This window comes from Drosophila elegans, unplaced genomic scaffold, assembly GCF_018152505.1.
Source record: "Drosophila elegans isolate 14027-0461.03 unplaced genomic scaffold, ASM1815250v1 contig_149, whole genome shotgun sequence".
Taxonomy (NCBI): domain Eukaryota; kingdom Metazoa; phylum Arthropoda; class Insecta; order Diptera; family Drosophilidae; genus Drosophila; species Drosophila elegans.
Window position 1 is genome coordinate 21,551,758 of NW_024545513.1, and position 15,793 is coordinate 21,567,550.

The following is a 15,793-nucleotide window of genomic DNA, read 5'->3' on the forward strand; positions in this document are numbered from 1 at the left end:
GTCAACAAGCTACCACACGCAACTAATTCAAAAATCCAGCGAACGGATTACGGCCGCGGTCCGCATTGCCAGCCGAAGCCGAAGGCGTCGCCAATCGTTGGTCTCGGCGCGGCCCGATGACGAACCCGAAGCCGCCAACGAGTGCTTCGGGCGGCGCTCGGCGGCGCTCGGTGGCGCTCGATGTCGTTCGTCAGACTTCGGCCGGTGTGTCGGGTCATCGCTCGTCATCGGTGTCGTTCGGAGGTCCCGTTAGTCCCCAGTCGTTGGTCGCCAGTGGTGTGGTTCGCACGTGGCCCGGCGGAAAAGCAGCTCTCTTTCTTTCGCCCACTTTTTACACGCCACCAGCGGGTATTAACGTGATGTGCGCTTTTTTTAAAAAAAGAAAAAGCAGCTTAACCTGCTTTTGTGACCTTTTCCCTTTTGGCCAACACGTGGCCAACAGCATCAGCAGCCTCACATTTGTCCACCTTTATCGATGGAGATGGAGATGGATAGTGTGTGTGTGCCATGCGTGTTGATAAATGAGTTTTATTTTGATTTTATTCACTGGTTTGCCTTGTTTTTTGCATATTCATTGAAGGGGCTTCGTCTCTGATTCTGATTCTGTGATTTTGATTCTGATTCTCACTCTGATTCTGATTCTGATTCTGATTCTGATTCTCAGTGTGATTCCGATTCCCCGATTGCAACACCCTTCCACCGCCTGATCCCCATGTGCGATGCGAATGTGTCCGGCATCGAGTGCAAATCCTCTGCCACCTATTGCCTTCGGCAGGGGCCGTGCTGAAATGGTTTTCAATTTATTAGCAATCAGTGGCATTAACAGCTGAATGCGATGCTGTTGCTCCCCAGCGGATACGGCCACTCGGATTATGGCCGGGCCAGTCAGATAGGAAGCCAGTTGTCACTGATCATTGGCCGGGCCGATAAAGCGGCCCGAAGTGGGGCAGAAGGTATGGGGCATGAGTGTGCGAGAATATAGCATGTGGTCTGTTGCTGCACGAATGCCAAGATAATTCAACCATTGCAATGGGATGGGGATCATTTAAGGAATTATGGGCTTAAGAGCAACTCCTTAATTAATGAAGACCCATTAAATAGTTCATATTTTACGAGCACTTGCGGTATGAGTTTGTAACTAACAATACTTTTCGGCTATATAATCTATATAATATAATAAATATTATGGGCTAATGCACCTGAGAACGGGGCAAGGACAAAGTTGAAATAAAGTATCTAACTAAAAAAAAAAGAAATGGAAAAATAGTGTCTTTAAAAAGGGTGCTTCTTCGGCCATAACTTTCGCATAAACAAAATTTGTTGTAGACTGCAACACTTTCGAGAAATTTTCTTCTTTTTTCTGCGTATATGATTTCTTTTACAACATTCTGGACAAGTTTAACGATAACACCCTTGCCCCTAGATTAAATTGTTCAAAATGTCACAAATGACAAGCAAGCGAGCTCATTAAGGAGATAATTAAATACTTTAGGAAAAATATATGAACTTTAAACGCAAAAAATGTACGTAAAATAATGTAATGGGCAAGTATTTGACTTTAGAAAAAGGAATTCTTAATTTAAGTCGATAATAGTTAAAGGCTAAAAAATAGTCAAAAACAATACATAAATTAAAGGTAATATTGACTTACAAGAAATTGATTTCAAATAATGCCACCATAGTTTCAATTTAAAGTCACCCCACTAATATTCAAATTTTAGTCACAATTGCATTGCATCAAATCAATCAACCGTGTTTGGACATGCTCCCCCTGATTTTGATCTAATTAGAACAATAGAAAACTGAAAATGATAATTAAACTAGATTAGGGAATGAAACACAAGAATCACACAACGTACATTATTGAGAAACATTAACGGAGACTTACTTTGGCAAGCCAGTTGTAATACCTTTGCAGTCAAGGGATGGATACGAGTCGACACAAAACCATTATGTAAGGTACACAAACCTTGTCAATTTATCCGTGCACAAATAAAAAATACGATTTGAAAAGTTCCAAGATTCTGTATCTTACACTGCTCGAAAAATCACATGAATTTTCGATTTACGGTTTAAATTTCATCAAATCCCATAGGAACAATCGGAAAAATAAATGAAAAAAAATTATAACTTAGCTGTTTTTTAATTTTTTGTTTAGTTCTTTGACATTTAGAAATGGTTACATATTTTCGATTGACGGTTTAAATTTCATCAAAGTCGGACGACTATATCATATAGCTCCCATAGGAACAATCGGAAAAATAAATGAAAAAAAATTATAACTTAGCTGTTTTTTAATTTTTTGTTTAGTTCTTCGACATTTAGTAATGGTAAAATATTTCCGATTTACGGTTTAAATTTCATCAAAGTCGGACGACTAAATCATATAGCTCCCATAGGAACAATCGGAAAAATAAATGAAAAAAAATTATAACTTAGCTGTTTTTTAATTTTTTGTTTAGTTCTTCGACATATAGTAATGGTTAAATAATTCAGAATTGTGGTTTAAATTTTATCAAAATCGGACGTCTATATCATATAGCTCCCATAGTAATAATAAAAATATATAAAATAACTATCAAATATTTGAGCTGCAAATCATCATAGCTTCAATGTTTTTAAACAAATACGAAAGTAAATCATAATTTTAATGTTTTCAAAAATGTTTAATTCTTGCAATAGCTGCAAGGGTATATGAACTTCGGCTTGCCGAAGTTTGCTTTATTTCTTGTTTTACTATGTTTTTACTAATACAAGCGACATTATTTATCTTTTTATTTCTTCATTTGACATCCTAGCACTACAAGTTAAAACTCTTTATTTTTTGTGTTAGTCACTTAAAATTATGGTGTGTTATCCAATAATTTAACAAAATAGAAAAACAAAATTTTAGGGCATGTTACAAATATTTTTTAGGGGATTAAATTTTCAGAATAAATTTTCAACATTTATTATAGTTCTAGCAGCAATGATTCTGAGGTGAATTCATATATATCAATATAAATATATATATATATATATATATATATATATATATATATACAAAAATTGTTTTTATAAATTGTTATATATTTGTTAGGTTTAATAACGCGCCGGTTACTGGACCTTATTTTGTATTTATAACTCGATTTATAATAGTAAAAATTTGTTTAATTTTATGCTCGCCAAATTGTTTGTCCTTAGGGAATTAATTTAGTACTTCTGCTGAGATGCAGTTAAGGTATCTTTAAAGTAACACCGCCAGTTTTCAAATGCTTTGAAATGTGTGCAAAGTGTACCGATTGTACTCACTGAGCTGGTGACCCCCTAGCCCTTAACCCTTGCCATTGTACTGCCATTGAGGAGTCCACGATCGGTTTTGCATTTATGCTGGCCCAATGTGCGGCCTAATGCGCTCAGCCCGGAACCGCAGGGGCGGCAAATTGGTCAAGTCGGTTGCTGGCCACGTAGCCAGCGTCTTGTGGCTGCAGGTCCCATACCCATTCCCATTCCCACTCCTATTCCCAGTCCCAATCCCAGTCCCATTCCCATTCCCGCTACCAATCCAATGCCAATGGCAATGGAGATGTAGATGTAGATGGAAATGGCGATGCAAATGGCAGGAAATGCGTGATAACGACCGGCAGCACACATAGAAGATATTGAAAATTTGAATGAGGCACATGGACACGGAAACGAGGAGTGAGTCGATTCTCGAGATGGAAATGAATGCGGGACGAGGGGCAAAGCCATATCCTGGCCCTGACTGTGATGTCTTTGTCACTGTATTTGTAGTTGTAGTTGTAGTTGTGGATGTGGATGTTGTGAAAGTGTCGACACCAGTCCCGGCCAGGCCAAACACATGGCAAATGGCACATGGCACATGGCACATGGCAGACGCTGCTCGTCCAGTGTCCTGTCCCAGACCCACGGCCACGCCCACCTGCTCAGTCGCCCCACAGCCACACATCCTTCCCCTATTTGTGTTCCCGCCTAGTGTGAAGGAACGAGCATAAAGAACCGCAAAATCATGAAATGCAATAATGAAGGCCTCATGGTCGATCGCTCAAACACTCGCTAACACACACACTCACACCCGTTGCGATATAGTCACACAAAAGGGGAGCTCAGGACGATGGATAAAGGACGAAGAACGAAGGATGAAGGACGAAGGATGAAGGGGATGCGGCCGATGCATAGGCAGCGAACCCAACCAGCCGCTGGATGAGGACCAGGCAAGACGTGCAATCGACACGACTGTCAATGCACTGAACAAACAAATTGAAATAAGAGGTATAACAGGAATAAGCCTGGTTAACCAGCTACATCCGTTGGATCCCTCCAATTTCAAATGTATAAAAACATATTTCTAAGATCAACTCTCTCTTTGAACCGTACCCCATTTGAGCTTAACAAAAAGCCTACGTTTATATACATACAACATATAAAATAAAATTCTAAAAAAAATGCTATATTTTAATTTGTATATGTTTAAAAACAATAAAGCCATGTCAATTTTCTAATGAATTTTTAGATCATGTCCCGTTTTGATAAGATTAAAGCCGTAAATAGTAATAGTTTTCTGATATTTTTATAAGCTTTCGTACCTATAATTATGTTATAATTATGTATTTTTTTACAATTGTTCAGTAAAATGGAAGCTATATGATATAGCCTACCGATTTCAATAATATTTAAACCGTTATTCTGTAATAGTAACCATGACTTTATGTCGAAGTATGGTCAAAATAAATAGAAAACTCAAAATGTTTTTCCTTTTTCTTTTATTGTTCCTGTGAAAGCAAGTATGATTTAGTATTAAGTTATAATAGTCCAATCCGACTTGTATACTACCTGCAATAGAAATATGCCCTTTTGGATAGTTTCATTCAAAAGAACTTTAATACAGAGAGAATAGTTTGCGTAGAAACAGGCAGACGAAGAGAGGGATGATTGAGATCAAGTATATTTATACTTTATGCAACCAAGAATACGCACTTAAGAATTATAAGTTGCATGTGTATTAACAAATATATATAATTGCATTGCAAATAATGAAGAAAACAGATAGGTATGATTTTTTGAACAGCTCTCCAACTTTTCTTACAAAATAAGATGCAGATGCAGATTTTTGTATAATATTGAGTATTGGTTTTTTCTGAGTGCTAGATGTGGCCGTGTGCTCGTGAGAGTATCTATGAGTCACCGTGTGTGTGTGTGTGTGTGTGTGAGAGTGTGTCTGTCGACACCACAAAGTTGCCATATTTAAAGCATAAAAGCAACATTTCCGTTTGTCGCATGCCGATGAAGCGACAGGAAAACAGAGCAGCAGCGGGCTGAAGCTGCGGGCAGGAGTGCCTGGGAGTCCTTTCGTCCTGGTGTCCTGGAGTCATTTCGTTCTGCCATCGAGAATGGAATATAGAGGACGAAGAAGGCAGAGGGGAGGGAGGGTCGAAACTAAGCAGAGGTCGAGGCCTACCTCCTTTTCGGTCATGTATGTATTTGTGTGTGGCACGTGTGTGTGTGTGTGTGTGTGTGTGTGTGTGTGTGTCAATTTGTGTGCGTACGCGTTGCAGTCATGTACAACATGCAACAAACGTGAGAAACTAAAATGAGTGCAATTTGTATTCCACGTTTACGTAGAAACGGAGTCGAAATCGGGCCGAAAGGTGAGGAAGGGGGGGGAGGTTGGAAGGATTGGTTATAGGATATCTGGGATATGTGAAAAGCAGCCTCATCAAATCATCAAGCCCGAGTACAGAGTACCGAGTCCCGAGTCCCGAGTCCCAAATCCCGACCACAAAGCGCATCCCATTCCCCATTTTCGGATGGTACAAATTTCATTTTGGCTCCAATTGTCGCATAAAATTTACAGATTTACACCCAAAAAGGGGGTGCAGCTCTTGTCCTTGTTCATCATTAAATTATATTGGGGCATTTTCAAAAGAACAGAACTCGACCTGTTTGGGTCACCAAGAGCAGCAACAGCAGCAGCAACAGCAGCAGCAGCAACAGCAGCAAAAGCAGCAGCACTTGAGTAACCCATTCTCTTGCAATATTTTTGTTTTCCAGCTCCGTTGCAGCTGTTCGTGTGCCTTGGTAATTGTTTAAAGTAACTGCAACAAATTGAAATGGAATGCCAGCCAGTCATCCAGCCAGCCAGCAGAGGAGACAAGCAAGCGGCCAAAAAGAAAGAAGGCCAGCACCGAAACTCTACGACCAAGTCAAAGACTGCATACCCTCACCGAGTTGCGGTGACTCAGTGGCTTCAATTAGCCCAGGGAACTTGGTCTTGGTCTTCGTATTCGTATTCGTATTCGTCTTCGTTTTGGTTTTGGTCTTTTGGCGGAACGAGACAACAAACCACTTGCCTTGCCCGTGACCATCATTTGGAATTAGGAATCATTGTCTGACTGGGGGCAAAAGTTCGAGGACTCGCCTCTGTGGCAGTTAAAGGGGTGTCGCGCTGGGGCATAATAATTTCGAGTATTGTTTCCATGCCGTTCGTGGGATGGCCTTTCATGTTATTTCGCTGTTTCGCTCTTAAAATTAAAGGCCGACCCAGAGGCCACACAAGAGCCGAAAGGAGCAGCCTTAAACCACTCTGGCTGGCTGGGCCACCGGAGACCCAGGCTACAAGTCTACAATGCACTCCGGTTTTCCATCTCCAGTCTCAGCAGCGCATCCACGTGGGTATGGGTATGGGTATGGGGATGGCGATGAGGATGGGATAGCTTCAAAGACGAAGCTTGTGCGTACGACGAACATGTGCGGATCGTGCTCCGAGTTGAGGGAGCTGGCGACATTAATGTCAGCGCCAGAGCAACCCTCTACACTCAAAACCATACAACTGGCTGTTCCTCAAAAGTTATAGCAAATACTTGTCAATAAGAAGTAGCTCCGTTTGATCTGAGACCGAGGAACCCAGTTCCTAGAGTTACTGACCTTGGATCAAATAGTTATAGCAGCCAACCGTCAAAAGAGACTGCAGACGATCAGCAAATCTATATTAAAATGCCAGGAGAAGCTTTCTGCAAAAGACATTTTTCATTTTCTTACTTTTTTAAGGCGCCAATTTAACCTTCAAAATAATAGATGATCTTTACAATTTTTTTCGCAAGAAAGTACTAGACTGAATGTTTTAAAACTTTTTGCACAAAATAATGCAATTTTTAATTTTATTTTAAGATTTCTTGTTTTGCAAAAATATTAAGAAATAACGGGATAATGGGCTGCCAGCGGAGGCTCAAAAAAAAAAAAATTTACTCTGCTGACATGATTCCGGGCGAATGAATTATAAAATTTAAATATATTTCCTCCACAATGATATATCAACAAAATGGCATTGGTTTGAAAAAACATCGTTTCTTAAAATATTTTTAAAACTGTAAACTATTGATTAGGCAAAAAAAAAATTGATTTAAAAAAAAGTTTACCCCTAAATTTATCGAACCTAAAAACGTTATACAATTTTCTCCGACTGTACCTCAAAGTTCTCAACAATTATATATCTATAAAGGCACCCTTTGATATTTAGATAGAAAGGAAGGTAAATCAAGCCAGACCAACAATTTTTCATGAATCGAAATTAATTCGCAGTTTTAATGTTTAAATTAAAGGCGATACCTACACAGATTACCATGCAGTTAAGCTTTTTTGTTTTGTGTGTAAACTGCGTTGCGTGGTTTTGTGCTCGTCCAAGTCTTGGCCCTGGCATTCGCCAAACCGAAATCTAATTTCGTTCGTCAGGAGACAATGCCTTTTTCTCTTGTCTGTCACGCATCCTTTCTGCATCTCCTTACCGGATGGCTGGATGGCTGTAAGGATGCAAGGATTCAAGGATTCAAGGATGCAAGGATGCTGTTGAGCCGAAGACAAAATGCAAGCGCGTCTCTCTTTGTGTTCGTGGTGTCTGGCAAATGCCATAATTAAGGTGTCGCCGCAGTTAAACAAGCCGAAGCGATCTATTTCCCAATCGTCTCGATGGCTCAAGCTTCAGTGAGGGGCTTTGGGTGGCCACATGGCCATGGGTCCATTTTCGATTCCACTTATGCACAGCGCGGCGATTAAGATGTCGACTCTATGCGACTATGAAAATGGCTGATGGAATCCCTTAGCAAACCGCAGAGCCTTAAGTTCCCGCTGCTGCCACTGCTGCTGCTACTATTTCTGCTCTAGCTCCAGTACTCCACCTGGTTCATGGGGTGGGCGATGTAAAAATATACTAAATATAAATGCACATAAAAATTCAATTTCTCTAAAGTGTAGCTAAGCATGTAATTGAATTTGTAATGGGGAACATCGTTGAGAATATCGCTCCCACCCGTTCCCAATTCGTTTACGAATTCACGTTAGCTAAATGTCTGCCCCATTGACAGACGGACTAACTCACTAACTCACTAACTGACTGGCTGACTGGTTGACTGGCTGACTGACAGACTGGTTGACGCCCCGACCAACCGACTGAGTACCTATCGTATGCATGGGAGATCCCTGTACCAATGAGTGTGTGTGTGTGTGAATGAGTCATACAATCGAGTAGGTCTGTGTGACATTTGACATAGGATTCCATTCAAATTCTCCACTTGGCCCCTCGAACGTTGCCATTATGTCTGCGTGGCAATTTTTCGCTCCTCTTTCGATTACCGCCTGCTCTTCTTGCTGCTGTTGAGCGCCGGCACACAAAGAGGCCAAAGGAAACGTTAACCAAACACCAGCTCACTGAGATATACATAGATGTGTCTGCGGATGACAAAATTAATTTGTATTTTGTATGCACATCAATTGCTAATAAGAAAAGGAAAGCGGAGCTGTTTGTTAAATAGGGAATGGGTCTACCCTGGGGTAAAATGCTTAAGCCCATTCTTTCAGCCCTTTACTTGGCGGGCCCCACGTTGGGCGCCATTTTTTCATTTTTAGCCTGAAAAATAAGCACCGAAACGTACTCATTAAAAGGTTTTGCGCTGTTGCTGCTGCTGCTGTTGTTGGGCATTCAATTTGGTCATCCGCTCCGTTTTATTGGTCAATTAAATGCGACTTCTGTGGCTGCTCCGAACGAGTCCGTTTAAGAGCTGCACAACCAATCTCGAGGTCATCGCCGTCGCCAACGAGTCGCACTAAAAGTAACAGCGCACAAAATACCGGGTGGCAGACGTGCAGTGGGTGGATATGGCTGTGGATGTGAGGCAATCACGCCTTGTGCATCTGTCAATCAGGCAGTCGGTCGGTCGGTCGTTAGGTCGGTCAGTCAATCAGCGACATTGACAGGCCATAAAATTGGGCAGGTCAATCAATTAGTGAGTGACCCCGACTCAACGAGGGGCCGCAGAACCAAACGAAAACTCGACGATCTTCGGCTGGCATCATTATCGCCTGTCGACGCCAGTCAGGACATGTCACGCAGCATAACGAATCAGGTGCAGGACCATGTCCAGCTCCAGATACCAGCTCACTCACAGTCACCAGACCAGGCCTCACTTCGCCATTGTCCATTGTCCAATGTCCAGTGTCTATTGTCCACTCACTTCCACTCGTCTTCCCCCGAGTCGGCATGTAAATTTCACAGGGTGTGTGGCTCGAAAGGAAACAATTATGCTGAGCCAATGAAGCAAACTTCATCCGCCCTGTTGCCGTGACACGATGCCTGTCGGGTTCGTGACACGTCGTTGCCGCTTCCTACCGCTTCATGCCGCTCCCTGCCGCCTTACTGCCGCCTTCCTGCCGCCTTCCTGCCGCCTTCCCGCCGTCAACCCCTAGCAGGCGTTTGTCAAGGCACTTTGCAAAATACACAAAAACGAAAACTGTAGTCGAATTGACTGACTATTGGATACCCCCTATGCATTCTTTTTGTTATACTTCGAAACCGGATAGTAGTGGTCAGTCAACTCAACTAGTAGTAGCAGTAACCTTATCTTAAATACCATTGCTGTACAGATCGAAGACACCGGTATTATCGCACCCAGGATCCAGTTTTGCCAACGGCCAGACGAATCGGTAGCCTATACCGTATATAATCGGAAACCCCTTTCTCTCGGCTCGTAACGGGAATAATAAAATGAAAATTTGCTGCTTCCGGCCGAGGACGGGGACCCATCTCCCTCGCAATGTATCCGAATCTGCCGCATCCGTGACCATGTCCGTGTGTTACTTCTGCTGCTCCACCTTCGCCTCTGCCTCCGCCTCCGCCTCCGCCTCCGATTCCGACTGCTTTTCTTTTCAAAATAATTTTTAATGGGACGCAACGAAACGAAAAGTGAGAAAGCTGCAATGCACAGTGGTCGCTGACATATTCACAAATGGTGGGGAGAATATTCAATACTTTTTTTTTTATATTACACATCAGGATCCGTGGGCTTAAGCTTAAATGTATGTTTAATTTTTTTGAAAAAGGCTTTCCGTCATTTATAAAAACCAGCGATTCTTTTTCTTTAACAATGAACAGGTTTGATTGCAAAACGCAATAAAAACTCTGCCAGACTCGTACTAGCTTTTTTTCAAAACCGATATCCTTTACAATCTTAAAATTAAAATTAAGATCTAACTGTTAAAGATCTTATTAATTTATTTTGTTTTCCATCGCTTCATTGAAAATGGCAAAAAAAATCTGACCAAAAAATTTATTTTTGTTGGTAAAATTGTATCCCAGATTAAGAGTTTTTAAATTTTGTAACGAGAAATTATTGTATTTAACGAAAGATTTTCCCTTTCATTAGACAAATAAAAAAAAAAATAGATGTATCGATTAGTAGCTTCGATGTCCACTTGATGAGCGTCTTGGCATTATGAGACAACTTGAACCGTTTTCAAAAATTTCCAATGCGCATTCGTTTAAAAACTCAAAAAAAGTGCATATAATCTATTATCGTTAAACCAAACAATATTATTTGATGTAATTAGAAAAAGTTATGGAAGTGTTTGTTTTCGGCCCAATGACCTTTAAGGCTGTGGGAGTAGCCGTTAACGTTTGGTAACTCAATAAAATATATTTCAGTCTCCGATTTCTGTCTAATTCCGCCCACTGTGCTTGGGCATACCCATACCCACGGCCATTCTATAGACCCACTTCCGCAGGCCAACTAACTGTTAACGTGCGTGTGGATGGGTGGGTGAATTGGTGGGTGTATGGGTGTGTGTGGGTGGGTGTGGGTGGGTGTGCGTGGAAATGCAAATGATGCTATCTGTGCCTGCCTGGCTCTCCACCTCCAGTTCGGCTCACACTTACCCTGCCGAGGACCGGAGTTGTGTGGTCCTCAATCCCTGAAGTCCTGGCATGCCTGGCATCCTGGCATCCTGGCATACTGGCATGCCTGGCCTGCTTGACATTCCGCAGCCGTGCGCTCAGCTTACTTCGCAGAAAAGTTTTCATTGCCGTTAAGAAATTGATCAATGGAAAAGGTGAAAATTGATTTTGCTACATGTGTTGTGTGCGCCCCCAGATCCGCCCTGCCGTATAAGTGTCAATTGTTTATCAAACAGAGACATGCGAGAGCCCAGCCCAAGTGACTTTCACATGTACGCCTTGGTGACTTTTTACCGACTTACTTCGTTTAACTCGCCCGCCGGCAGGCTCACTCAGCTCCCGCTGAATGGCAGAAGGACGTGGATGAGTCGGCTGTCTCTGGATGACTGCCTCTCTGGATGACAGACATATGGCGTGTCATTCGATTACGTTAATCAAATGATGCACAAACACAAGGCCACTCCCCAGCACTTTCACCATACCCTCATACCCTTGCGCATCCACACCCCCACCCGCACACACACCCACACCCACACCATTCATTTGCGTTTGTTCAATCGCAGCCGGATAACATGCGGCAGGCTCGCACTTGACTTTATAATACTGATTGGGGCGCAAAATTTAGAAGGCGGAAATTAAGCCTGGATCAGATCCTTAATATAGCAGCAATCCCAGCTTACTGCTGCGGCAAACCATTTGCCAAATTAACTCAATGCCTCTACACCTATGAGCTTATCAACTGCTGCAAATAAGACAAGCCTTTTATATTAATAGATAGCGATAGCCAACTTTGGTTATGTGAAACAATAGCTTTTAAAGTCATAGCTAGCAAACGCTAGGCTCATCGAAATAGGCTACTTTTCGATGGAGTCTCGTTAAAGTTTAGGTTTCGTCACTTAATGTGTAAATTAATCAGTTATAGTTATAAAAAACAATCGTCAGACAATGCAAATACAATAATCTTTTGCAAGCAGCAACGTTTCTAAAATGGTTCTCAAGTAAGAGACGAAAAATTGCTGGCTTATAACAAATTGTGCCCAGCAAGCTTACTCATTGTGCTGGCCTTCACAACTTACCCTTCCCAACCCTTACTATGTGCAATTACAAAAAGAAATTTGCACATTGTGCATTGGCGTAAGCATCCCTGATTTAAAACATTGAAGCTACCATAATTTTCAGTTTAATGGTAATGGTAAAGTTTTCGAACTTTAATCAATTGTAAAGCGTATATTTGTAAAACATTTTATTGAGGGGTTTTTCACATAACCCATCAAGAATACTGCGTTGGGGGTGCGGATGACGAAGACAAACGGCCGGTTAGCGATGAACTCTTTGCAAATGGAATTGGCAGGCAGTGACTTGGCATCATCTGGATATATAGAATTAATAGCTTTGTAGTAGTTTTTAGGCCTGAAAAGTAGCTGAAATCCTTACCACAAGGGTAATGTAATGAAGTTCCGTTCTCAAACACTGTAATAAGGGGCCTTTGCAGGATCTTTGCTGATCGAGCAATTTGGTCACCTTCGAGCTGTCTGTGAACATCTGCCGGAGACCCAGCATCTTCATGGTTAGGTCATGTCAACATCGGAAGAAACACTAGACCTGGGCAGGCCCACTGTGACCAACTGGCGGTGCAGGCGGTTGGCGATCCGGTTAAGATCGAACTCCGGCTGGGCCAACTGCTGCTGTCGGAACGGATCGGACGACTATAGCATATGGCTCCCATAGAAACAATCGAAAAAATTGTTTGCAGTATATTGGAAGCTGTATAGATCAAGTGGATATAAGTTGTGACTATTTAATAATTTAATAATAATAACACTTATGTTCCATTCCGATGTTCCAATAATGTAGAATAAGTAGTAAGGACTATGTGAAGATCAGAATAGGGTAACACTTGAATTAAGAGAGACAATTGGAAGCAGACGTGAAAAAGCTAAGCTGAACAGAAATTAAATAAAATAAAAACTCAAGAATTGAAATAAATAATATAAACCTGCGTCAACAAAATAAATAAAAAAATTAAAACTTTGCTGTTTTTTAATTTCTTTTTTAGTTCTTCGACATATAATAATGGCGGCATTACAAAATATATATGAGCAAATATTAAAATACAACAAATTTCAAATAAGTACAAATTCTGGCGAAAGCCCCCGATGAACTTGTTGCTCGAGTCCCACGATAAGAAAGTCGTGATTAGCTTTCTTACGCCAATTTTCGTCGAAAAATCACAAACAAAAATCCCCGAAAATAAAACAATAAACTAGAATATTTTGATGTTGCTAACCGAACAAGTACATTTTAAAGAAATTTATTATCAAAATGTGTAATCATTTGAAGTCCTCATTTTGCAAGATTTTGGATCCTTATTTCTATTCCCTAGGACTCTTTACGTGACCCATCAATAACACTGAGTTGGGGGTGCGGATGGCAAAGACAAATGGCCGATTAGCGACGAACTCCTTGGAATTGGCAGGCAGTGACTTGACATCATCTGGATATATAGAATTGATAGCTTTGTAGTAGTTTTTAGGCCCGAAAAGTAGCTGAAATCTTACCCCAAAAGCTCGAGTATACTGTTCCCAACTCCGACACCTTAATGTAGGCCCTATGCAGGATCTTGTCCAAGCGCACCGTCTGTTCAAGCAATTTGGTCACCTTCGAGCTGTCCGTGAACACCTGGCTGAGGCCCAGCTTCTTCAGAGGATCGCCCATGTCACAAACGAAGTCGAGCCAGAACCTGGGCAGGCCCACCGTGACCGACTGGCGGTGCAGGCGGTTGGCGATCCGGTTGAGATCGAACTCCGGTTGGGCCAACTGCTGCTCGAGGTTAGCCAGTCCGTCGAGCTGATTGGGCAGCAGGATCAGCATGCTGGTGGCACTGTCCTCGAAGGGCAGTTCCAAGGTGGTGGCGTCCAGTTCGGGCAGATCGGCCAGGCCATAGACTTCGTGGTTGTACATCATTGGAACTTTGATCGTTTTACCTTTGGCGAGGTGGAATTTGGATAAGTTGCCTATTTCGAACTTGTGCTTCCAGAAACCCTCGAATTTCACGTGGTTCGTGAGTATCGCCTGCATCTGGGAACTAATGTCGGAACCCTGTATCCATGAGGGTAACCAGCTTGACATGTCCCTGCCGCTATTCATGTCCACAGGCCTTGTGTCGATGTCAAAATAGAATTTGGAGAACTCGTCGTAGCGGGAATTGACTTTACCCAGCTTGTGGTTGTAGAATACTCTGGAGTCACAAGTTAGATTGGCACTCTGGAGATGCTCCTTGAACTTGATCAGTCGCTCGAAGTCCAGAGCCACGAAAACAGGGTGCTGGTTGAACTCGCCGACCCGCTGCACTTCGCTGAGTGTTTCACCCTCCGATGCCCTGTAGATCAGTGCCAGCAAGGCGTGCACGGCGAAGGGTGAAAAGACAACGTTGCCGTGCCGATTTTCCAACTTTATCATTCCCTGGAAGAGCTTGGCGGTGAAGCGGGTCATGTAGGTGGGCGCCAGACATTCTCCGGGCTCTGGCTTCGCAAGGCTTTGGGCAACCTCAAGAAGCTCCAGTGCCAAAAGAAGGATTGCTGGAAGAAACCGTATTAGTAACCACTTTTTATAGATGCGGTGGTTTCCCATCTACCCACCGACTTTGCTCGCCATTTGTTTTTATCTCTGGCTAATTGCTCAAGAGTGAATTAAACTTGAACTAATAATATTTTATTCTTCCGCTGGCCGACCAGCTCGCTATCAGTTGCGCTTCGAAACTGAACGTCGCAAAACTTATCATCAGAAGCGAAACAGAGCAACGTCACACAGCTACACGGCTACACGGAATGAAAAAAAAACAACTATTTAATTGTTAAGACTACATTTTAATTTGCAAAATGGTTAATGGATAATAGCAATGTTCCTGTAAAATATGATAGTTTTTTACACAGAAAAACAAAATCAGTTGAAGCCCATAGCCTAGGAAATGAGTTTCACACCCTTTTTTTGCCTGGCATAATTTGAACAATAATGGAATCAAACTTTGGCAATTAGAATATCTAAAATTCGATTTGTAGGCGTAAATATTTAAAAACATTGAAGCTATGATGATTTTCAGCTCAATTATTCGACCTTTTCGTGGCAACAATATGTATGATATCATTTTCCGAAACTTTAAGTTTAATTTTGTAATTTATAGAATTTTGTTTGTAAGACCAGCAAAGCATCAATTATTTTATGTGAAAAGGTCGTTTTTTTATAAATTATGAGAAGGAAGAAAATAAATAAAAACTATAAATTCCAAAATGGTAGTCAAAATGGTTGTTAATAACATAAACTATAAAAAAACAAACACCTCTACACCCATGTAAAATACTGAAATGCAGACATTTTCCTTTGTATTTTGATACCCTTGCAGAGGGTATTATAATTTCAGTCAGACGTTTGCAACGCAGTGATGGAAACATTTCCGACCCTATAAAGTATATATATTCTTGATCATCATCACTAGGAGAGTCGATCTAGCCATGTCCGTCTGTCCGACTATCAGTCCGTTTCTACGCAAACTATTCCCTCAGTTTTAAAGCTATCTGC

At 41.7% G+C, this 15,793-nt stretch overlaps 1 protein-coding gene across 1 annotated transcript; it reads right to left on the bottom strand.

Moving 5' to 3' along the window:
* Positions 1 to 13,489: 13,489 nt before the first annotated feature.
* Positions 13,490 to 14,956, bottom strand: LOC108147610 (antichymotrypsin-2-like). Its single transcript, XM_041710537.1, has 3 exons — positions 14,857 to 14,956; positions 13,777 to 14,796; positions 13,490 to 13,712 (listed from the first exon to the last, which is right to left on the bottom strand). Exons 1-3 carry the CDS (start codon positions 14,870 to 14,872, stop codon positions 13,591 to 13,593), a joined length of 1,158 nt encoding a protein of 385 aa, XP_041566471.1. The 5' UTR covers positions 14,873 to 14,956; the 3' UTR covers positions 13,490 to 13,590.
* Positions 14,957 to 15,793: the final 837 nt, after the last annotated feature.

What these genes read in the sequence shown, in the direction of transcription:
- LOC108147610 (XM_041710537.1), bottom strand. An exon ending in AGTATACTCGAGCTTTTGGG is followed by an intron (nt 13,713 to 13,776) that starts GTAAGATTTCAG and finishes CTATATATCCAG; the next exon opens with ATGATGTCAAGTCACTGCCT.